Source organism: Rousettus aegyptiacus, unplaced genomic scaffold (assembly GCF_014176215.1).
Source record: "Rousettus aegyptiacus isolate mRouAeg1 unplaced genomic scaffold, mRouAeg1.p scaffold_m13_p_1, whole genome shotgun sequence".
Taxonomy (NCBI): Eukaryota; Metazoa; Chordata; class Mammalia; order Chiroptera; family Pteropodidae; genus Rousettus; species Rousettus aegyptiacus.
In genome coordinates, this window is record NW_023416284.1 from 91,743 (window position 1) to 114,185 (window position 22,443).

At 64.9% G+C, this 22,443-nt stretch overlaps 2 protein-coding genes across 3 annotated transcripts; both read right to left on the reverse strand.

The window, feature by feature from the left end:
* Window positions 1-132: 132 nt before the first annotated feature.
* Window positions 133-4,286, reverse strand: PERM1 (PPARGC1 and ESRR induced regulator, muscle 1). 2 transcript variants are annotated; one of them, XM_016144536.2, is made up of 4 exons: window positions 4,059-4,286; window positions 1,073-3,185; window positions 445-570; window positions 133-255 (listed from the first exon to the last, which is right to left on the reverse strand). In XM_016144536.2, exons 2-4 carry the CDS (start codon window positions 3,084-3,086, stop codon window positions 158-160), a joined length of 2,238 nt encoding a protein of 745 aa, XP_016000022.2. In that variant the 5' UTR covers window positions 3,087-3,185; window positions 4,059-4,286; the 3' UTR covers window positions 133-157. The 2 variants fall into 2 exon arrangements, with proteins under 2 accessions (XP_016000022.2, XP_016000020.2); XM_016144534.2 differs by lacking the exon at window positions 4,059-4,286 and adding an exon at window positions 3,507-3,671.
* An 8,398-nt stretch (window positions 4,287-12,684) lies between these two features.
* On the reverse strand, window positions 12,685-16,223 carry HES4 (hes family bHLH transcription factor 4). The gene is made up of 4 exons (XM_016144538.2): window positions 16,029-16,223; window positions 15,853-15,948; window positions 15,655-15,742; window positions 12,685-15,561 (listed from the first exon to the last, which is right to left on the reverse strand). Exons 1-4 carry the CDS (start codon window positions 16,134-16,136, stop codon window positions 15,176-15,178), a joined length of 678 nt encoding a protein of 225 aa, XP_016000024.2. The 5' UTR covers window positions 16,137-16,223; the 3' UTR covers window positions 12,685-15,175.
* Window positions 16,224-22,443: the final 6,220 nt, after the last annotated feature.

Below are 22,443 nucleotides of genomic sequence, written 5' to 3' on the forward strand. Positions count from 1 at the left end.
CCGCGCCCAGGTATGGAGCCTCAGGTGCAGGCCCAGGTAGCCAGGACTGAGGACATTGGCTTCTTCCTAGACACCGACACAAGGGTCAAAGGGCAAGGCCAGAGGGCAGCGCCTCATCCCCAGTGCCTTCGGGCATTTCCTGGGCCAAGCCTAGGTCCTAGGGGCTGGGGCTGGGGCTGGGGCCGGGGCGTCCGCGCCCCACATGCCGGCGGAAGTAGCGGATGGCGGAGATGGTGCCGATGTTGGCCAGCAAGACTGTAAGAGAAGAGCAGGCTTCCTGAGCGCCAGCTCCTGGCTGGTCACCACTCTACCCGCTGGCCCGGCCTAAAGGGCGCGAACAGTGGGTCAGCGAAGGGAGGAGCAAGGTCAGGGAAGAAACCTGCGACCCTCTGGGCTCCCCACACCCCTGCCGCCCAGCTCCCTTCCCTGGCAGGGCCCCCAAACCTGTTTTCCAGGCGTCTGGGGTGTGCAGGTCTGACGTCCTCACAGCCCAGGTGGCAAAGGCTACAAACACCAGGCACATGTCGTTCTGGCTGAAGGTGAACGAGGTGAGGGGACCGAGAAGCTCCCCTAGGAAGGAAGCATGTCCTGAGCTGCAGCCACTCCGCTCAGGCCCGCCTGCCCCGGACACGTCTGCCTGCGGACACGCCTGTCCTGGGTCTCAGCGTGTGGCGCAGCTGCAACGGGCCAGGTTTCCTGGTTTCTGCCTTACCCTCCAGAGGGGGCGTGAGACGAAGCCCACTGAGAGCCCGACCCGGCCAGTCGCAAGGTCTGAGCTGGAGCCACCCGGGCCCTTACTGGAGGCTGGGGGCAGGGCGCCGGTGTCGTCTGGGCCCGAACGCGGGGTGATTGTCAGTGCTCAGCCAAAACCTTGAATGACCTGGCCTGGGCTTCCCCACCTGGACTGTGTCCTGGGATGGCCAGGACCTGCTGCTTCCTCCCAGATCACCCCGAGGGTCTGGCTCATGACCGGGGTCTTGGCCTGCCCCTTCCCAACAGTCCTCCTGGCTAAAATCCCTGGACAGTGTGTTCCCAAGACCTGGCCAGGCCCTGGGGCCCGGGCAACACACACCTGCTGGCCTGACCGCCAGGCTGAGCTGCTCTGCTGCGGCTGGGCTGGGCTCTGTGGGGCTGCCAGGCACTATCCCTTGGGGTTCCAACCCGGGGTGTTCTGCGGCCTGCAGCCGGAGCAGGGTGGCCGGATCCAGCACGCCCTGCAGCTTGTCCTCCCCGAGGAAGTGCTCATAGGCCTCGGGGATGGAGATGGGCATGGGGTCTCTGGGCAAAGGGGTGGCCCCGGGCTGGGCCGGTGGGGCAGGAGCTGGGCGGCGGCCACTGCGACGCCGCAGCCTCTGGGCCCGACAGTCCCGGAAGAAGAACTCGCACACGTCCGGCCACTGGACGTCGGCCGGGGACTGGCTGGCCTCCGCCTCCTCCTCAGCCTGTTCATCCTCCTCCACGATGGTGTCACAGAAGAAGAACTCATAGGCTTCCGGGACGGTCACCGCAAAGCAGCTCTTGTATCCGGGCCCCCCGGAGGCAGAGGGCACAGGGGGCGGCAGGTGCTTGAGGATCCGAGGCTGGGGAGGCCGGGGTCCCACTGCCACTGCGTCCCAAGCTCCTGGCCCCCCACGGCCCCCAGCTGCCGTCCTGGGGGCTGAGGGCCAGGCTGTGGCTGGCCCAGGTGGGCCTGAAGCCTGTCCAGCCCCCGGCTCCTCGGGGCTTGGCACAGCGGAGGAGAACCGCACTTTCTTCTTCTTGGTGACTTGGACAGGACCTGTAGGGGTCTCTCCCAAGTGGTGTCCGGGGGGACCTGCTGGGGGCTCCCCTCTGGGCTGCTCTCGGTGGCCCCCTGAAGACACCGTGGAGCTCAAATCCGGCCTGGCCGTGGGGGCAGTGCCAGGCTCCATGGTGTCAGGCCCAGCCTGGGGGACGAGGGCTGTGCCTGCATCGGCCTGGGCCTTCCAGGAGGGTGCAGAGGAGTTCCCCTCCGGCTGGACCACCCAGCCCGGTGCAGGTGGGTCCACATCCGTCCTAGGCTTGCGGGTGGGTGCAGACACGGGCGTGTCAGGTTGGGGCTCGTGGGCAGGTGTAGACAGAGTTGGGTCCGGTTGGGGCTCGGAGGCCAGTGCAGTCAGAGCCGTGTCTGACTCAGCCACTGAGACCCCTGGGTGGGCCTCCTGGGCAGGTGTGGGCGCGCTGCACAGCTCAGTTCTGGGGGTCGTTCTGAGCAGGTCAGAGCCTTGCTCAGTTGCAGGGACGGATGTAGACAGATCCAGACCCGGCCCTGGCCCGGCCGCCTGCTCAGGGGCTCCGGCAGGCTCTGGCCCCAGCTCAGCCTTCCCGGCTCCCGCCGCCTGCCCCGCTGCCCCAGCCGAGAGGCCCTTCCCCTGGGACCCAGCGGGGACAAGGCCCTCCCGGGGCCTGGGCTCAGAGAGCTGCGGGGAGCCCTGCTGGGCCGGAGCGGAGCCCGCAGCGCCCGGGCGCCCACCCGCCTTGGCCCCCGCAGCTCGCCTCTTCTTCCGGCTGGGGCTGCGCGGCGGGGCGCCGGGGCTGCCGGGGGACCTCGGGGGGGCAGGGCTGGTGCCAGGGGACTCGGGGCTCCGCGGAGGCTCACCGGGGGGCCTAGCGGGAGGGTCTCGGGGGGCTGGCCCCTGCAGAAGCCTCTGCATCTCGTCTCTGGAAGTCACTGGCCCGAGGAGGGACGGGCTGTGGCCGAGAGGGGAGGTGCCAGGGCTGAGGGCCTGTGGAGCTGCTGACCGTGCGGACGTGCTGGGCATCTGCTGACCGGTGCCCTGGGCCAGGTCGGGTTCCTGCCAAGACCTGCTGACCAGCTGCTGCCTTGCCGCCTGGTCCTCCTCCTCAGAGCCAGGCCAGCCACGCCCCCCGGGAGCCGGCTGCCCCTCGAGAAGGGTCAGGGGCCCTGGGGGACTGCTGCCACTGCTGTCTCCTTGGTCAATGTCACTGGACAGGAGCTCGTCCCCGGAGGCCAGGCCCGCCTGCAGGAGGCCACACTCCTCTGCGGTGGCCGAGAACTCAGCCCAGTCCTTGTCACTCAGCTGGACGCTGTACTGGAAGTTTTCCATCTCGAGGCGGCAGAATCCGGGTCTTCAGGCATGGCCGCCACGGGTCCACCCCCAGGGGCCTCCTGCTCCCAGGCTCGGGGCTGGCGCGACGTCTCTGCTCTGGAAGAAAGCGGAGGGGGTGCAGGGGCGCCGTGCTGTGCCCTCCGCGTCGGAACCCACAGTCCCCGTCTCCCCGCCGCCCCCAGATGCTGCCTCTGCGATGTCGCGCTGGGTGCCTCCCTGCTGCGCGCAGCTCTGCGTCAGCGCCGAGCACTGAGAACCCTGCGCCTCGTCTTTGAGCCTCCGCACCTGGGGCCTCCCCCTCCCAGCTCCGAGCTCCGTGCGTCCGGCCGGGCCAGCCTCACCCCCTGGCCATCCCCCACGGAGGCCGGGCTCTCACAGGGAACCCATTTCAAGAGCCATGCCCAGGGGTCTGCTCACCCAGCGGTGGTCAGCTCTGCCTGTCCCAGCTGCCCCCGGCAGCAGCTGGCCGTAGGAGAGGGGCCACAGCGTCCCGCAGGTGACCAGCCTGCATTAATGACCTTCCCCCTGCCCAGGCTGGGACAGGCTGCCGGGCTTCCTCTGAGCTCCTGGGGGTCACACTGCTGCTGGGGGGCCTGGCCGTGCCACACCTGTGCAGGAGGCCACAGAACAGAGGTGCCTCCAAAGCCCAGGGTGTGCGGCCCTGACCAGCCCTGCCTGGCTGCAGAGGCCATCCCCCCTCCCCCCGCCACCCGCCTCAGCGAGCCTCGTCGCCCCAGCTCCAGAGCCCCCCACCTCTCAGCCCCCGAGGGGCTGCCCTGGGCCTCCAGTCAGCTGCTGCCAGACACAGGGGTGGGAGGTCACGCTGGCCAGTCCCGTCCCGAGAGGGAGGTGCCTCAAGGTCCTGACCCACTGACCTTGCCCTCCCCTCTGGCTCTGGGGAAGGTCCCTGTGGGTGCTGTCACCTTCGGGACCCCTTCGCAGGGGAAGGAGGGGCTGACGAGGCCATACCTGTGCTCCTGCTGCTGACCGGGCGTCCAGGCTGCCTGTCCCAAGGCCGCATGGTGCTGGGCTTGCCACACAGGCCCCTCCCCCACTGCCAAAAATACCCCATCGCAGGGTCACATGTCTGCTGCCAGCCATCAGGGTCCAGGCCACAAATAGATGGCATTTGGGGGGCCTCCAGCTACGCGAGGGACGCCCTCGGGTCGGGTCAGACACCGGCCAGGTCTGAGCAGCAGTCGGCGGTGCCCTGGCCCCCCGTCCCTGTGGTGGGCCCTCTGCCCCTCCCCTGGCCGCGGGCTGCCTTCGGCTCTCAAAGTGGCACCGCCTCGGGCCCCACCCCTCCCGTCGCCTGGCCGGCCGGTGGCCCCCAGGACCAGCCCGGGCCCTCTGGGGCTTGGGGCTTTACCTCAGCTCCCATGGGAACAGAGGGAGTTGGAGTGATGAGCTGGGAAGTGATGACTCCAGAATGTCCCAGGGGTTCTTTGGAGGTTGGCTGTGCAGACTTGGGGACAGGACTTGCAGCTACCCCCACCTGGACTTAGGGTCCACTGGCCCCTCCGCCGGCAGCACTGACCAACCTGCCAGTGGGGCCTGGGTAAAGGCTCTCGGCGGAGTGCACCCCAAAAAGGCACGGGCCCTGGGCCTCTGGAGAAGGTGGGGGGTCCGGGGAGGAAAGTGGGCCCCTCCTGCCAGCATCCCCTGACCTAGGCTCCTGCAGGTGGGACCCGAGACGGGAGTGGCCCGAGAAAGGGGACGTGGCGCTGCCATCCCAGGCGAGCCAGCCGGCGAGAGGGGAGGGGCAAGGGTGCCCGGGTTCTGGCATCGGCCAAGGACAGCAGCCCCCCGGAGGCAGCTCCTGTGCCAGGCCCCTGAGAGAGGGCAGCAGGAGGGCCCGAGTCCACAGCGGGCTCGGGAGGCCCAGAGAGGGTGCAGGACTGGCGCTTAGCCACACAGCTAGCAAGTGCAAGGTTGGGTCCCAAAGGCCCTGCTCTGAGCGGTGCTCCAGGCCAGGTCACCATGACACACACACCTCCCGGCTCCCAGCTGGGGACACAGAAGGGTTAGACAGCAGCCATCTCAACACACACGTAACCAGGTTGCTTTGACAGTGCTGCATTGTCGGACGGAAGCAGAGAGGAGAGAAGTAGGGCCTGGCGAGGCCGGAGACCCCGCTGAGGAGGGGCCTCGGGCCCAAACTCCTGTGAGAGTCTCAGGGACAAGTCTCAGCGGTCAGGGGACAGCAGGGCCGAGGCTGCGTGGGGGACAGTGGAGGAGGCGGCACCGCGGGGAGAGTGAGCTGGTGCTTTGACTGGCTTTGCAGGTGTGGGTGGGCGTGTGAGCACCCCAGCCTGCACGGGAAGGCGGAGCCTGCTGGTGTCACGAGGCGGGGTGGGGCACTGCGTCTGCGTGCGGGGAGACCAGGCTGCCCCGCAGTTTAACTCAGTCCTGGAGCCCTCTCCCAGAGAGGGTGCATCGGACCCACAGGGTAAAGGCCCCATCCCGTGAGACCCCCCCCTCACTTCCACGCCAGCCGCCCATAGCAGCTCCCCGTCTCTGCCAACCCAGCTGCAAACTGGAGGCCCAGCGACCGTCCCGGAGTGGGACCCAGAGCCCGGGAAACATGCACCGCGTGACAGTTGGATATAAAAGGCGTGACAAAGGCCATGCGAGCACCAGGCGGCAGAGCAGCCAGGACGGGCGTGTGGGTTCCGCGCCCACTGTGGTCGCCAGCCCGGAAGCTTGGGTTCCACGGGTCCCTCGCGCAGGCGACCAGCATCAGCTCCATGTCCGGCCCGCCCCCTGCAGCTGCAGGACACTCGGTGGCTCCCGCGCGCGGCGTCCGGGCGTCTGGGCAGCCGTGGTCCTGCGCTCGTGCGGGCTCCGCGGTGCCATCGCGAGCGCTTTTAGTCACGTGTCCTCAACAGCCGGGGGCCTGGCCTTTGGTGCTGGGAAGACGGGTGTCTCCTCGGCTCGCCTGCCAGTTTTCTACACCTGCTCCTCATGGGTTCGTGGGGCGCGTTTGGCACAGCCCGGGGCGAGACTCTTCTTTCATGGCCGCCGCTGCTCCTGAAGAGCGTGGCCGCGCCAGGGCCTGCGGTCTCGCGGGATGGACTCGCTCGCTTCCAAAGCTTCATCGCTTCACCTTTCGCATTGGGCCTGCGATCCCGCGGCACAGGTTTCCACAGATGGGGGTGACGGGGGTCCTGCCACACGTTTGTTCCCACAGGGGCACCCAGCGAGCCCAGCGCCGCATGGCGCTCGGGTGGCATGTGCAGATCTGCCTGTGGACAAACATCGGCTTCTGTAAGATGAGGGGTTCAGAACGTCTGTAGCCGGCGGCCTGATGCCCTGAGGGGAGAGAAACGGGGGGCGGGTCAGGCCGGGGACAGAAGGGTCTCACCCGGGACGAACCTGAGGCTTCCTCCCCGCCACCCCCACCTCAGTCACGGCCTCGGGCGGGGTGGGGGTGCCTGCTGCGGGGACAGGAGAGCGGGCAGGGCTCGTCGCACCGCCCCAGGACACCAACCCAGCTCCACAGCGGAGGCCAGCACCTGCCCACCGGCGGGAAAGGTGGCGGTAGGGGGACGCAGCCTGCTGTACCCCTCGTGGCCGCCAGGGGGCACCAAGACCCTATGGAGGCCGACGGAGCCCAGGCCGCTCGGCGCCCGCGCCTGGGGCGGGCGCGTCTCCCGACTCCGCGCCGGGCCCGCTTCCTGAAGGCCGGGAGCCGCCTCGGAGCCGTTGACCCTGAGGTAGAAAGCGCTGAAACATGAGCCCCGATTCTCAGCAGCAGCTACGACATGCCAGGCTGCCTTAGAGGCTTTCCACTGATTATGGGCTTTTCGCTTACTTTTTAAATAGTTTTAACGAGGTTCGCTGTATGTACAGTGAAGTGCATATATTCAAAGTGTAACATTTGCTAAGGTATGACGTGTACACACCCAGGAGGCCGTCATGCTAAAGGTTCCTGTGCCCTTGGAAACGCGCAGCGCGCCAGGCGGCCACCGACGGGCTCTCGGTCACTGCCGTTAGGTGGCGCTGTCTGGACTTTTATGTAAATGGGTCGCCAGCGTGTGCCCCCTCGCACCCACGCCGCACCCACGCCGCACCCACTCCGCACCCACTCCGCACCCACTCCGCACCCACGCCGCACCCACTCCGCACCCACGCCGCACCCACGCCGCACCCACTCTGCTGCGCACCAGTAGTTCTTTCTGGCGCCCTCATCGACCCGGATGCGGCGCCGTCCGAAACGGCGCACTCGGCTTCTCCGCTCACCTGCCGATGGACGTTCGGGTCCCACTAGCTTGGGGTGACTCCATGCGGAGCCGATGGGAGCATCTGTGTTTGGTCTTTGTGTGGCCGGGGCCTTCCCTTCTCCTGGGTAAATACCTGCGGCCGAGCGGCCAGGTCACACGGCAGGTGCGCGCTTCGCTTCCCAGGAAGCGGCCCGCCGCTCTCCGCGTGGCCGCCGCCCCCCTGCTCCCCGCCTGCGCCCGCAGCCCCGGCCGGGCGTTGTGACTCTCCTCAGGGGCGTTTCCCCAGGGAGCCCTGCGCTCGCCTCCCCTTTGTGCCTTTTTTTTTCCCCAGCAGCTCTTACAACTTTCTCTTTATTGCTGCTTTTGTGAGGGAGGCTTAACACTTTATTGATATCTAATTCACACATTATATAATTCACCCACTTAAACTAAATGGTTTTTAGCATAGTCACAGAGTTGGGCAACTATTAACCGAGTTTAGAACATTTTCATCACCCCGAGGAGGCCGGGCCCCACTCCCCCCGACTTTCCCCGAGCCCCAGGCATCCCTCGTCTGCTCTCTATCCGTGTGCCGAAGCTCTGCGTGGTCGGGGTCGCGAACACGCGACCTCCCGCGTCCTGTTCCCGAGGCTCATCCACGACGAGGCGGGCGTCTGCCTTCTGCTCCTTTTTAGGGCAAAGATCAGCCTGCCCTGGGGCAGAGCCCTTCCGCGCCCGCATTCACCCGTTGACGGGCATCTGGGCGATTTCCGCTTCTCGGTCATTGCGAATGTGCTGCCGTGAACATTTGTGCACAAGTTCTCCTGTGAACGTGCGTTTTCATCTCTCTGGGGTGTGGCCCTAGGAGGGGAGTTGCTGAGCCATGTAGTGACTCTGCAGTTAAGCTTTCGAGGAACTTCCGGACTCTCCTGCGCGGCCGCCCCTCCTCACAGTCCTACCAGGGCACACCGCACTCCTCGCGATCTGTCCTGGTGGGTGTGAAGGGCAATCTCATCGTGGTTTCGATTTAGATTTCCTTGATGGCTGATGATGTTGACCATCTTTTCATGTGCTTATTGGCCATGTATGTCTCTGGAGAAACGGATATTCAGATTTTTCACCCATTTTTTTTTTGTTGGGTTGTCCTTTTATTACTAGGTCGAGAGAGTTATTTTGTATTATAAACACAAGTCCCTCGTCAATATATGTTTTGCAAATATTTTCTCCCATTCCCTGTCACCTTAACAATGTCCATGAACATGCAATATTTTTCCATTCATTTCTGTCTTTTCTCAACGATGTTGCTTAGTTTTCAAAGCATGAGGTTTACAGTTCTTTTGTTAAATTTATCTCTAAGTATGTTATTCTCTTCGATGATATTATAAATGGAATAGGTTTCTTAATTTCATTTTCAGATTGTTTGTTGCCAGTGATGGAAATACGATAGACTTTTAAAATATTCATCTCGTACCCTGCAACATTGCTTAACTTAGGTATTGATTCTAATAGTTTTTCGGTGGATTCCTTAGGATTTTTTGTATACAAGGTCATGTCATTTGAATACAGTCTTACTTCTTCCTTTCTGCTTCATCTCCTCGCCGCTCGGCCTGGCTGGAACTCTGACACCGTTGAGCAGGAGTGGCGGCAGCAGACGTCGCGGCCTTATCTCTGTGTTTCGGCGATCCGTTTAGAACGTTCCTCGGTGTTGTTTTCTTCACACTTCTCGTGCTTGAGTTTCATCGAGCTCTTTGGATCTGTTGGTTCATAGTTTACATTACGATTGGAAAATTCCAGTCATCGTGTCCTCAAATGCTGTGATTTCAACCCCTCCTTCCCACGCTGCTCTGTGGCTTCCGCCACTAGAGGTCCAGCGGGGGTTTGTGGCCTCAACATCTCCAACACGTTCGGTCTTTTCTCTAGCCTCTCGAACACATGAACGTCCTTGTCTACTGATTCTATCGTCTGTGACACTTCTGGGTTGCTTTCAATTGACTTACTTTTCTGCTCCTTATGGGTCATATTTTTCTTCTTTGCATGCCTGGTAATTTTTTACTGGATGCCAGACATTGTGAATTTAACGTTTTGGGTACCGAATATGTTTGTGCTCCCATAAATACTCTTGAGCCTAGTTCTGGGGGCAGATGAAGTACTTAAAAGCAGTTTGATGCTTTCAGGCCTTGTGTATGAACTTGGTTAGGCAAACGAGAGGACCACTCAGTCTAAGGCTAATCATTACTCACTGCGGGGACAGGACCCTCCCACATCCTCTGCCACACTCCCATGATTCCAAGGGCTTCCATCCCGGCTGGCGGGGCCGGGGACTGCTTCTGACCTGCGTGCACTCAGAAGACCCTTCCCCGCGGTCCACCTGAGCCGTTTCTCCTGGTTCCCAGGAGTGTCCTCCCCAGGCCGAGGCCCTGCTGCCATGCTCCAGAATCTCCCTCCTCTCTGGTACTTTGTCCTGCGAACCCCACTGCGTGGGTCCCCGACTGTCGGCTCTATCTCCTCAACTCAGGGAGGCTGCCAGCTCTGCCCGGCCCCCGGTTGCACCACGGCCAGGGAGCCGTGTTCCGGTCTCGGTTAGGGCGGTACCGGGCTCCCTGCACTTGCTTCCCACACTCAGGGACCAGCGTCCTTCACCCCGTGCTGGTCCGTACACCTCACTGGCTGTTTTAGTTGATGACGGTGGGAGAGAAAGTCTGGTCCCAGCTGCCTCATCTTGGCTGAAAGCAATTCTCAGCATGCAGATTATCTATCTTACTTAATCCTCTCAACCACACAGCAGGAAGGCAGGTCCTATCACAAATCCCATTTTACATTTGGGGTTTGTGATTTGCTGAACGCACACAGCTGAGTGACAGCAGAACTGGGGTTCAGCCCCGGCCTATGCTGGAAGCCGTCCCAGGAGCTCCTGTGCTGACCTGCACGGACCCATCTGGAGTTGGCGGCCTTTGGTCAGATGTCTCCTGATCAGAAGCGATGGACGGACGTGTCCCCAACAAGTGCAGAGTCCCCAAGATGATGGCGTGAGGAGGTTGGGCCTGCAGGAGCTGGCTAGATCGTGAGGCTGGGGCCTTCAGGGACAGGCTGGCGTGGCGTCTGCCAGCTTCCCGGACACAGAGGGGACTGAAGGGGGTCCATGTCCGTGTCTCTGCAGGGTCTTTGTGTGCTTGTCCGCCTCACTCACCTGTCCGGGCAAGCCTAGTTCTGGGCAGCATGATTCTTGGGAGCCCCGAGACAGGTGCGGCTCCAGAAACAGGTGTTTCTCCTTCCCTTCCCTCTCCCCTCCTCCAAATTCCCCCGAACACCCCATCACGGACCTGAGGGGGCTGTCCACCTGGCACTCCCCTGGTCCCACAGCCTGGTCCCATGCACACACACGGTCACAGCCACAGGCCCAGTAGTCACACTGCCAGCCCGAGCGCCTCTTGGGCACTGAAACGTCAGAGGCGCCAGTTCATTGAGTCCCCACGAGGCTCCCACGCACTGGGCTGCGGTGGCCCAGGCTCCCCCCCGGTTCCGAGCCTCGTGCTGGGCGCAGCGGGTCCCCCACCAGGGAGAAATGGCTTTACTGGACATGCGCAGGAGGTCAGGGTGAAGGGTGAAGAGAGGGCTCACTGGGGGTCACTCAAGGGGGCCTATAGGTCCCCAGGTCCCGCCCCCAGCAGTGTGCACCTGTGCTGGAGAGGGGCCACGTGCTCAAAGGAACATCAGCCCAGACCCTGCAGCTGTAGTTCCTGCCCCAGGAGGGGCAGCCAGGGGCCCCAGAGACCCCGAGAGGTCAGCACAGCCTCCCGCCTCCAGCTGCATCATAGCGTTAAGCCCCGGCCCTCAGCCCGTCCGGGCCCCAGTGACAAGGCGCCAAGAATGGGCCTTCTCAGCTGCAGAAATGTGCTCCTCCCTGTCGCAGGCTGGCAGGCTGAGGGTGGGGCCGTCTGGTCTGGTCTGCATGAGGGCCCACTCTGGTTGCAGACGCTGCCACCGCGTGAGTCTCGGTGGCATCCTTTTGACAAGGGCACTAATCCCGTCCCTGCAGGCCCCACCTCCTCACGCCATGACTTTGAGGGCGCTGCACTTGTCGGGGATACTGTCCATCGCACCTGGCCTCTGATCAGACCTCTGGCCAAAGGCCACCAACTCCAAGTGGTAGATGGGTGGGCCCAGTTCAGCAAACCAGGCTCGTGGGGACAGTCCTGGAGGGGGCTGCACACACAGCCAGGTGACACCCTGACCCGCCCAGGCAGGACCCTCAGGGCCGACCCCTTCTGGTCCACATAGGGGAGCGAATGGCCAGGGCCTGCACACTGTCCCGACCCTGGGACACAGCGATGGTGGTGCTCGGGCTGCAGCCAGCCAGCCCTGGGCCCCTGGGTGTGGGTGTGTGGCCCAGGCTCTGGTCAGCTCAGAAGTTGGGGGTGGACATTAGGGCAGGGAGCAGACAATGGCGCCTCCCCACATCTGGGGCGGATGGGCCTCTCCCCTCACTGTGCTGGATGGGGTTAGGGGTGTTGGGGGACCATGGGGAAGCCTTCTTCCACCAGCCTCTGGTGGGACGACCAGGCCTAGGGAGGGCCCCTCTGGGACCCCCAGGCGGTAAGGCCAGAGCAGGAGGTGGGATGCTCGGCTGGCTCGGGTGTGTACACCCCCCTTGCTGATTGAGCTCTGAGGTTGATGGGGGCCACGTGCAGGGTTACCCACCTTCTAGTTTTGCTGAGCCAGCACCTCACTCACAGTGGGGGCCCGGGGCGTGAGCCCAACACTACCAGTGCCCAGTGGGTGTTGGGGTCGGGCGGGCAGCAGCTGTCACATGCTTTCTGGTAACATGGCAACCAGGCCGCAGAAATGGTCAGTGTGGCCTGGGCATGTCAGCGTCTGCGCTGTGGGCGGCAGGGCCAGCTGAGGCCAGGCCCACCCAGGGTGGTGGGCAGTGGGGGTGTCGGCACGGAGCAGCTCCCATACCTGTCCTCGTGTGAAGTCTGGGGCCTACGAACCCTCAATCTCCTACTCCGACCCAGGTACCCCACTAGTTACTGCCACAGAAGTGACCCCCAGCCCTGCCCAGTGCCAAAGGGTGGGCCTAGGCTGCGGCTGGTCAGTGCCGGCATGGCAGGGGCTCATCCCATCGGAGCTCACTGGGATGCTGCTTCCAATCAAAGGCGGACAAGCCACTCGGCTGGTCAGCACAGCGGCAGCACTGTCCTGGGTCTGCGCCCGCCCCAGTTCCTGTCCTCACCCCCACCCGACCTCTTCCACAATCGTCAGGAGGACGAGTGGTGTGACCCCTGGGTGACCGTGGGCTCCTCAGTGGTTTATTTCTACTGTTATTTGTATTTATCTTAAATTTTACACAAAATTTATTGTTATTCACTGCCATAAAACAAATGAACCAGAAATTAAGCAGCTTAAAACAACTAACATTTATCATCTCACAGTCTCTGCAGGACAGGAGGCCAGGGGCTGCTCGGCCGAGTGGTCCCGGCTCGGGGTCCCTCAGGTGCCACCCTCATCTGAAGGCTGCACACGGCAGGCGGGCTGGCTCGGCCACACTCTTATCGGCTCCTCCAAGCAGAGCATAGCTGGTCTCCCCCAAAGTAAATGATGTCGGACAGACAGACAGACAGGGCAGGCCACCAGCAGCATGAGCACTTCCGCAGGACCTGTTGGTTATGCAGGCAGCCAGCGCTGTGGCCTCCGGGGAGGGGCCCTGGGGCCTGTTCCTTGCCTGAGACTGCATCCCTAAAGGCAGACAGCCCCCAAGGCTCCGGGACCAGAGGCAGAGCAGTCAGGCACAGCTGAGGGGAGCCCGGGTGAGCCGGCGAAGGGAGGGGGCTGCGGGAGCCTGCAGAGAATCAGGATCCCACGGGAGCTGCAGTGGGGACTCAAGGGCTCACCTCGCCTGGTCCAGGGCTCCAAGCGGCCGCCACCCCTTCCCTACCCTGAACTTCCAAGCCACTGGACAGTGTTTTGAGGGCCTGGCCGGGCCAACTTCTGCCACCATGAAGACTAATTCTTTCTCCAGATTTCAAACACCTGTGATTCACTGTCATTGTCAGGTCCCCAAGCCCTGGCCTCACGAGAGACAGATGGACCCAGACAGGCAGGATCTAACACCCAGGAGGCAGGCAGGTCAGCCAACTACCCCTGAATTCAGCAAACATTTATCGACCTAAGTCCTGGCAGGAACCAGGCTGGAAAAAGGCCAAAGATAACAAGCCAGGTCTGCCTGGCATGACCAGCAGCTCCTGCCCCACCCCAGGAGGAAGTCCTGACTCTCCCCCATCCTGGGCAGGAGAAGGTGCTTCATCCATTACTCAACAGGAAGTGTCTGCAAGACAAAAGCTGGAGAATCAAGTGGCGGGGGTGGGGTGAGGGGGAGAGAGCAGGAAGTCGGGGAAAGACTGGGGAGGGTGGGAAGGATGACACCCCAGTGTGAGGGGGGCACCCCGTGTTTTGGCCACAGCTCACTGGATCTAGAGAAAAGCACTGGTGGGGGTCTGCTTCAGCTCTCCCCTGGCCAGCCAGGTGAGCAGGCCAGGTGTGGAGAGCGCTGTGCTTCCTTGTGCAGCTGGAGGCAAGGGCGCCGCCCCTGCCCCCGCAGAAGGAGCAGCCTGGGCTGGGGCCCAGCCCCACTCGCATCCGCATCCCCGCACCGAGCTTCCAGCCCCCAGCACAGACCTCGGCATCTGTCTTGCTGAGGGGGCGGTCCCAGGTCCCAGGCCTGCTGAACAGCTCCTGCCTCTCAGCTGGCTGACTGTGCTGATGTCCTGGGGCGCAGCACCTGGCCCACACAGCTGCCACCATCCAGGACACTGACCCAGGCCCTCGACGCAAGGCAGCAAAGGAGCAGGGAGCGTCTGGCTTGGTGGGGACTTGTCTAGGAGGGCCCAGGCGAGCCCTGCCCATGGCGCAGACGTGGAAGCCGCTGGAGGAGACGCAGACCACCCTCTGGGAGTGACTCACCCTGCTTCTCCGAGACGGGCCTTGGCCAAGTGAGCAGCAGGCCACCGTCTGGACTCAGATGCAGTGAGGCTGGGGCGGGAGAACAGAGACTCCAGGGCCAACGAGCAATGCTGCCTGGCATCGCTGAGCGGTGTTGCAGGCTAACGCAGCAAGTGCTCAGGGCAGAAGCCGGGGCAGGTGCGTCGCCCACCTTTCCCCACTAGGGGGCTCTCCCCTCCCAGGGCAAAGCCAGTACACAGCGGGAACGGACCTGGCGTGAGGACGCCCCCCGCCACCACCGCACTAAGTGCCCTGTGCCAGCCCTGCCCCAGTTCCCTGCCCGGGGGGCACTGGTGCCCTCTCCTGCGGGCAGGGGGAGCCGAGAGGGGGGCGCGGCACAGGCGCAACGGCGGGAACAAAGCAGGAGGTAGACCAGGCCAGAACTGAAGCTTCACGGCACGGTGGCCCCTCAGCACCGCTCGGCGCCGAGACAATACTGTGACTACACGTCCGCACCTCCCACGGTCCCCAGGAGTGGAAGAGGGGAAGAGTGCCTTAGAAAACTTGCCCAGTGAGGCTGCGTGAGTGAGCGATTCCCCACACTAGGATGCACTCTGGAAAATGTAACTGTCACCTTCCTGCCTGAACCTCCTGAGGGGCCCGGCACCCCCCTGCCAGGCCGCGTGGGAGCCGAGGGGCCCGGCGCGGGGTCGGGCCTGGGGAAGGACCGGGGCTCGGGAAGGGACCAGGGGAACCTGTCCCCGCCACTCCCCGCCCCCGGGGCCGCAGCCGCCGGTGGTACCCGACTGGACTTCACAAAAAAAGACAAATACGAGCACAAAAGTCTCGACGCGGCTTCTGGAGATAAATATTTCCCGTCCAGTCTCGACAAAGGCAGCGGCCCTAGAGTCCTGCTGCCCCCGGCCACATCCCGGGGCCGCGACCTCACCGCAGCCACGGCCTCCAGGGCGCGCCCCGGCCCTGCGGCCCCACGCCGGGGGCGGCTGGGGACGCGCCCGCCAGGCTCGGCGGCAGCGGCAGCGCGAAGGCGGCTCCGGGGCGCAGCGGGGGGAAGGGGCCGTCGAACGCCGGCGGCGTCTGGTGGCCCGCGTAGACCTCCGGCGCCGGAACCTCCGCGGAGGGGGGCGGGGGCCCCGGGCGGCGCGAGGGCCCCAGCTGGCCCAGGCAGGCCGCCAGGTGGCCGAGCAGGCGCGAGCGCACGTCGGCCGGGACGCCCTCGCAGTCGGCCAGGAAGCGGTTCACCTCCGCCAGACACTCGTTGAAGCCGCTGCGGTACTTGCCCAGGACCGCGGGGTCGGCGCCGAGCGCGGCTGCAGGGGCAGCAGGCGGCGGGGGGTCGGTGCCCGCGGCGGGGCCCCTCGCCCCTCCTCCCTGCCCTCTCGCCGCTGCCGCCCGCGCCTCACCTGTCACCTGCACGCGCTGCAAGCTCTGCAGGTGCCTCACAGTCATCTCCAGGATGTCCGCCTTCTCCAGCTTCGAGTGGCGGGAGCTCTGGGGGCAGGGCCGGTGTGGGCGGCTTGCAGCCCCGGAGTGTCCCAGACTGCGGGCTCCGCGCCTCGGCCGCGCGACGTCACCATCCCCCACGCCCGCCCCCGACTTACATCTTTCCTGAGGGCGTCCAGGATGAGGGTCTTGAGCTGCGCCAGACTCTCGTTGATGCGCGCTCGGCGCCGCTTCTCCATGACCGGCTTGGAGGACTGCGGGTCGGGCTTCGGCTGAGTCCCGCGTCCGCCCGTCCCCGACCCATGCGTGCCACCCACGCCCCGTCAGGTCCCACCTTTCGATGCTCGGCCGCGCTCCGGGGCTTATTTGGGGCTCTGCTGGCGCTGGCCGGCGCTCCTGCCAGCGGCGAGGCTCTCGGCTTCCCCGGGGTGTCTGCAGGCATGGTGCGCCCCCGTGCCTGCCGGCGCCGCGCGTCCCTCTCCGGCGCGGCCAGGCTCCCGGGCCGGCGCGCAGCCCGCCGCGCGGCTGCGAAGGGAGAGGCGCGCGGGCTGTGTGAACCCGGCCCCGCGGTCTTTCCCACACTCGCGCCAGCCAATGAGCGGCCGCGCCCCTCCCCGCGCCCCGCCCCCGCCCCGCCCCCGCCCCGGCAACCGTCAGTCACGCGTCGGCTCGCGGCCCACCAGCCCGCCGGCCACAAAGGGGGGCCGCGGCACCCGCCCGCGCACCTCCGGAACCGGGCGGGAAAATCGCCGCGCGAGCGGCGCGCCAGGCTGCCCCGGCCGCGGAACCCCGGGGCTGGGCGGAATCGCGGGGTTCACCTGCGGGCCGAGCCGGCCCGCGGCAGGTTGGCGCGCAGAATCGTCCGTGGGCGGCGCGGGAAATCTGAAAGGAAAATCCGCGAGGGGCACCGAGTCAGGCGCCCCCGAGGTGGGCGAGCCTCGGCCCACACGCCTCCTGCCTCCTCCGCCGTGCGCGGTCCCTGCCCGCGCCCAGGGCCGCTGCCCAGCTGCCGAACCGGACCTGCCGCGTGCCCAGCCTCCAGGGACCCGCGCCGCTTGCAGCACCTGCGCAAGAGCCGTGACACAGTGGACGTGGACCGCCAGACACTGGGCGGGAGAGGAGTCGGCTGGCCAGGTCACGAAGCAGGGTGGCGTCACACCACGATGAAATGACGGCGCAGGTCCAGTGAGGGGATGCTGCAGGGCAGGTAGTGACGTCACCGGTCAGGCAGGGTGACGTCGTGCAGTGTAAGGATGTCACTAGTCAGGCCGGCGATGTCGCCAGATAACCGGAAGCGATGTCTCCGGGTGAATGCGGGTGACGACACAAGCCAGATGCGGGGACCGCACGAGGTTGGCGATATCACACTCTTCTACACGAGCCGCGCCAGCGAAGTAGGGCTCACAGAACGCGACGGACATCTGTTAGGGTTTCGTTTATTTTAAAGCGCCGCCGTGGGAGGCCGGGCTCTGCTTATTTCGCGCTCGATGTTTCCATCTTGAATTTCGCTGCGGGCCATGGAGCCGGCCCGGGCCGGGGAAGCCCTCCCGGGGCTTCTAACCCTGGCGGGAGGGGACCGCAAACAAAGAAAAGAGTCCCTCCGCGGTGGAGACAGACAGACGGAAGTGGGAGAGAGGAACCCCGCCTTCCGCCCTGGTGGTCCGGGTCTTAAGCGCGCGCGGTGGCGTCTTCGGGGAAGACGCAGCCCTGCGAGGCCCGGGGGAGGGCGCAGCCCCCCTGGGACCCAAAGGGCCGCAGGGGCGCGCGGGCCTGGGGGCTTCTGATCTGGGGAGGGCCTGGAGAGCTTGGGGGCTTTTCTGACCGAGGGAGAGAGCCGACGGGCCTCTCCGACAGGTCACCTCGGCTTCTGGGGGCGGAGGGGTCTGCCAGCGGTGGTGTCCACAGCTGGCCCCAACACCGGTTCCCAGGGTCACAGTCCGGCCGCACTGCAGTGCCGCGCGAAGTTCCGCGTCCCACCTTCCGGAAGCCCGTCTGTCCGCTGACCCTAAACCGACCCCCTCCCCCGCCCCGCGCCCGGCAGACGGCGGCTCAGGTCCTCCCCGCCGCCCTCGCGCCCCACACAGGGCTGAGCGCCTGCAGGCCGAGCGTGAGGCCGCCCACTCCCGCCTCCCGCCACAGAGGAGCTGGGCAGGATCCACGAGGGGACCCTGACTGCCCAGAAAGCCCTGGCTGTGCCGATCGGTCCGCCGTTAGGCGGCTCGAACCAGTCCTGCTGTCGGGGAGGCGGTCACCGGGCGGTGGAGCCCCTGCCCCGACCCCGCCGCGGCCCGCGAGCGCCCAGAGCGGCCACCGGGGTCTCCATCCCGCTGGGAGTGCCGCGCGGACACTGCGGACCCGACCCTTGCGAGGCTCTGGGATCCGGTTGGCAGGGCGCTCTGCGGGCTCCGGCCTCCCGTAGGGACGGAAAGGCAGGGGCTTCAGGCCGGAAGCACAGGCCCGAGGGGCCGCCTTCCCGATGGTTCTTTCCCTCGGCAGCTGCCAGGTGCGGCCGCGTCCTCTCCCGTGCCTGGCGTCTTTTTATCTCTCTCTAGGTTGCTGGGAAGATGAGCGAGACCCCACTCAGGACGCAGGTGGAGCTGGGTGCATGTCAGCTGTCACTGCCCCCAAGACGCTGCGGGAGGGGACCGAGCAGAGGGGAGGGGTGCCCCGCCCGGGGTGTCCAAGCACTGGTGTCTCAGGCCCCCAGCTGCAGCCACAGCCAGGAGCCCTCTCGGCCACAGGAAGGCGCGCTTGCCAGGGACGTCGCCTAGCCCCCAGTGTCTCCCACAGGGCTGCACCCCCACTGTATGCATGGCCGTGTTTCTCTGTGTCCTCATCCCTCCAACTGTCCCCTCCCTGTCCTTCACATCTGGGCTTGACCTGTGTTGAGGCCCATGGGGCTCCCTTGCTCTGAGTAGGAATGTTCCGGGCTGCAGTGGAGAAATGGTTCTGAGACGCTGGGGTGGCAGACTGCCTTTTCCAGAGGGACACAGCAGTGTCTGTCACGCCACATGCCTTGTGGAGTGTCCTTGATGAGACTGTGACAATGCTGACCAGCAGAGACGGGGCCGGTGATGAGATTCGGCTTCCGGGCTGGATCGTCACAGGCTCCAGGAGTCTGCCTTGCCCTCGCGGGTACCCACTCTCAGGAACCAGGAGCCATGGCCTGGGCGAGTGGCCTGTGCCCGCGGAGAGGCCTGTGTAAGTGGCGCAGCCAGCACCCCGATGGAGGTCTCAGCTGCCGGACACGCAAGCGAGACACCCCCAGGCGACCCCAGCCTGCAGCCGCTGAGCCACCCACGTCACACCTGCCCAGCTGCCCCTGCTCTGCTCCAGCCCTCCACCAGCAGAGCAGGGGGGGTTTTTGCTGTGACATTTTGGGTTTGCGACACCGCAGTGGTAACAGGAATGGCAGGGACGGGGCCAGGCGGACCGGCCTCTCCCTCCCGCCACCCTCCCTCCCTGTCTTGAATGGTCTCTTCCTCCAGCATTTACAGAGGCTGTGAGCCGGGCTTTTCCATCTAACGAGGGGCCTTCTGAGAGCCCTCAGAGGCCAGTTGCTGTCCACCAGGCCTGAGCGGGCCAGGCCCCAGATGGCTGGTGAGCACGGGGCATCTCCAGGGCCCACTGTTGCCCATGGGGTGGGGGCGGGGCTGAGTTGGGAAAGTCTGTGGGGACTGCCAGAGGTATCTTCCAGCCAGACATGGAGCTCCAGCCTTGGGGGGATCTTATCACACCCGGCCACCATGACGGTATTCCAAGTGACAGCATTCAGCCACTGTCCCTGGAGGGCCTGCCAAGTGCTGTGTGCGCACACCCCCGTCCTGCCTCTGGCTTGGGGGCGGCTGCTGGGTTTCCATGCTGCCCTTCAGTATCTCTGGCCCGGGAACTCTGAACGTGAGACCGCCCAGACTCTCCCCCCAGAACCTATTCCCCCCTCTGCTGCTGGGGGCAGCAGCCCGACTTGGGCAGCTGGGACCAGAGCCGTCGCATGGCCAGTCATAGGCAGGGTCCTGGACAGGGGCGGGGGCGCCGAGTCCATCACTGGTGCTGGCTAGAATCCGAGACTGACAGGCAGAATCCAGCACGCAGGATAGAGACGGGGGAGCAGATGCCTCTGCCCCTGGCTGAAACAGTGATGCTGGCCCCACCCCACCCCCACGGCCAGTGGGCATCTTCCACCCCCACAGGGTGGACCGGCACCCCTTTGCTCAGTCGCCAGAGACGGGGCAGCAAGAGCCACTCCCGACACCTGATGAGTGACAGCATCTCCTGTGACCTGGCTGGACGTTCCCAGCATCTTTCTCCAAACCCTAAGTGTCGACACCTCTCTCCATTTAGCAAGTCATGTCCCCCAACTTCTGGGCGGTGACAGGACCTGCTCCCCACCCCAGTCTGCCGGGACGCCCCTCCCCCGGTGCTGGGCTGGTCTTCTTTTCTCTCCACTCTGTGGACTGCTGCTCCTGGGGAGAGGCGAGCTTCCTCGTCCCCCTCCTGGGCACTTACACACCCGTCTCTGCTTCCCCGAAACACCACAGCTCTGAATCGCGTATTGTCACACCTTGCCCTGGGGCCCCCGCTCGTTTCCTGAAGGCTTTGCTCCTGGTCCTCGTCCCTTTCCCTGCCCACACGCCCAACTCCTCAGGAGGCTGGCCTTCCTCTCCCTTGGCGGTCCTGCCACTTCCCCCTCGGCACTGCTCCCTGGCGGTGGTCTCTTCTCGTAACTGCATTTCCTGCGGCCTGACCAGGCTCACGCTCTGACCACATCCTAGCCTTGCTGCTCAGCCCCGGTCCTCCCCTCCACCCCTCTGAGATCTGCCTCCTCCGATGAGGCCCAGGCTCCTGCTTCCTCTTTCCCTGACGTCACTCCCCGTCACCTGGCCGGCCGCGGTGTCTGCTGCCCTCTTTCCTCATCATCCTCACTTGACCAAATCACAACCGGATCAAATCCCAGCTATCTTTGTGGCTTAACGCCACCCTCTAACCCTTTCCCACAGTTGGCGGGTGTGGCTGGTGCGGGTGGCTTCTCTGGGGCCCACCGAGGGCGAGCAGGGCTGAAGGACGGAAGCGGCAGTGTGCGCGGACACAGGGGGCTGCGTCACTGGGCCACGTGGCTCTCTGCCACGCGGCCCCCATCTTGCCTGAGCCGGACCGGCCTCCTGACATGGCTCAGCCAACACACCAGGAGGGCGAAGTGGACCCTGAGGGTCTCTCGAGGCCTGGGGTCTGGGACATGCACAGTGAACCCTTTGCCACATTTCATTGGCCAAAACAGGTCACAGGCCAGCCAGATTGGAAGGACGAGCCGTGGGGCGCGGGGGCGGTGTTTCTGTGGTCACACCGGTCCTCTGACATCTCGCAGCCACACGTGCCAGAGAGGCACCGGCCACTGACTGGCCATGCCTTATAGGCTGGATGTGCCGGGCGCCTCAGGTGGCTCCGATGCTGCCCAGGCATCATCACACATCCCTGTCCAGTGCCCAACCTGGACGGCTCCCCCACACCTGGGTTCCTCTCCTCCGGCCCAGGGTGCCTCTTCCCTGCCCGGCTCTCATCAGAGCCGAGGATGCAGGTCGTCCCTTCCACCACGCTCTGCATGCTGCTGCTGACCATGTTTCCCCAGGGGCATCACCCTCTGGCACGTCGGGTCCGACAGACGTCTACACCACATTAACTTGTAGCTTCAAGAGTGTCAGCCAAGGCATCTCCAGGAGACCTTTCAGGGAGGAAGCTCCTTGTGTCCAATTTTCAAGTTTAGGGTAATTTTCTCAGCACTGGGAACTGTGGCCTCTCCCTCCATCTGGTGGTGGACGCCTCTCCCCCCACCGCCCCACCTGAGCCTCCCCCTCCCCCTCCTCCTTGGGGTGGCTTGAGACCTCATGGGGCTTCAGGCAGAAATCCAGACTCAGAGGGCGTGAGCTTTGTGTCATGGGCAGTCCTGCCTGTGGTCAGCCCATGGCAGGCCAGCAGCCGAACCTGCCGGCCCTCGTGCCTCTGGCAGCCCGAGCACAGGGACCCTGCGGGTCAGCGTCCAGCTGGCCGTGGGCTCCTCCCTTCCCCTCGCCTCACCGGTCTCAGGTGCTGTGGTTTGGACTAAGTCCAGAGCCGCCACAGCCAGCTCCTCCCTCCCTCCAGGCTACCCCTGCTGCAGCAAAGGAACCCTTCCCACCTATAGCCCCTCGATCTCCCCTGCGGGCCAAGCCCCCCAGGTGCCAGGCTGCTTGAGTGGCCCCCTGGGCCTGCTGGTCAGTGGGGACAGCAGCCTCCTCTGCCCCATGCCTGCCCTGCTCTGCAGAGACAGCAGTCTCAGGGCTGTGGCCGCAGCGGCAGGCCCGCCAGGTGGGGGCCGAGGCTCTGTAAGGAGAAGGCGGGGGGGGGGGGCGCGGGGTCCAGGACAGTGAGGCTGTGGCTGAGGCCAGGAGGTGCCTGCCACCCAGAGAAGGAAGAATGAATGTGGGAGGGAGGGTCTTGCTTTGACAAAACCAGGGCCTCCGAGGACGCATTTCCTGGTCGGCCAGAGAGTAACAAGTCCTGGGCTACTTTCTCAGAGTGACCTTTGAGCTGTGACCAAGGGCCTTTAGCCAATCAGATGTCATCCAGGAGGATGGTCTGGGGAGCCTTGACTCCCAGATGGAAAGGCGGGGAAAAGGATCCAGGTCTGAGTGGCAGCCAGTCTCGTGGAAGGTGTGAGCCCCACGCCTGTGCGAGGCAGGTCCCTGCAGCCCAGTCGGGAAGTGGGGGTTCTGGGG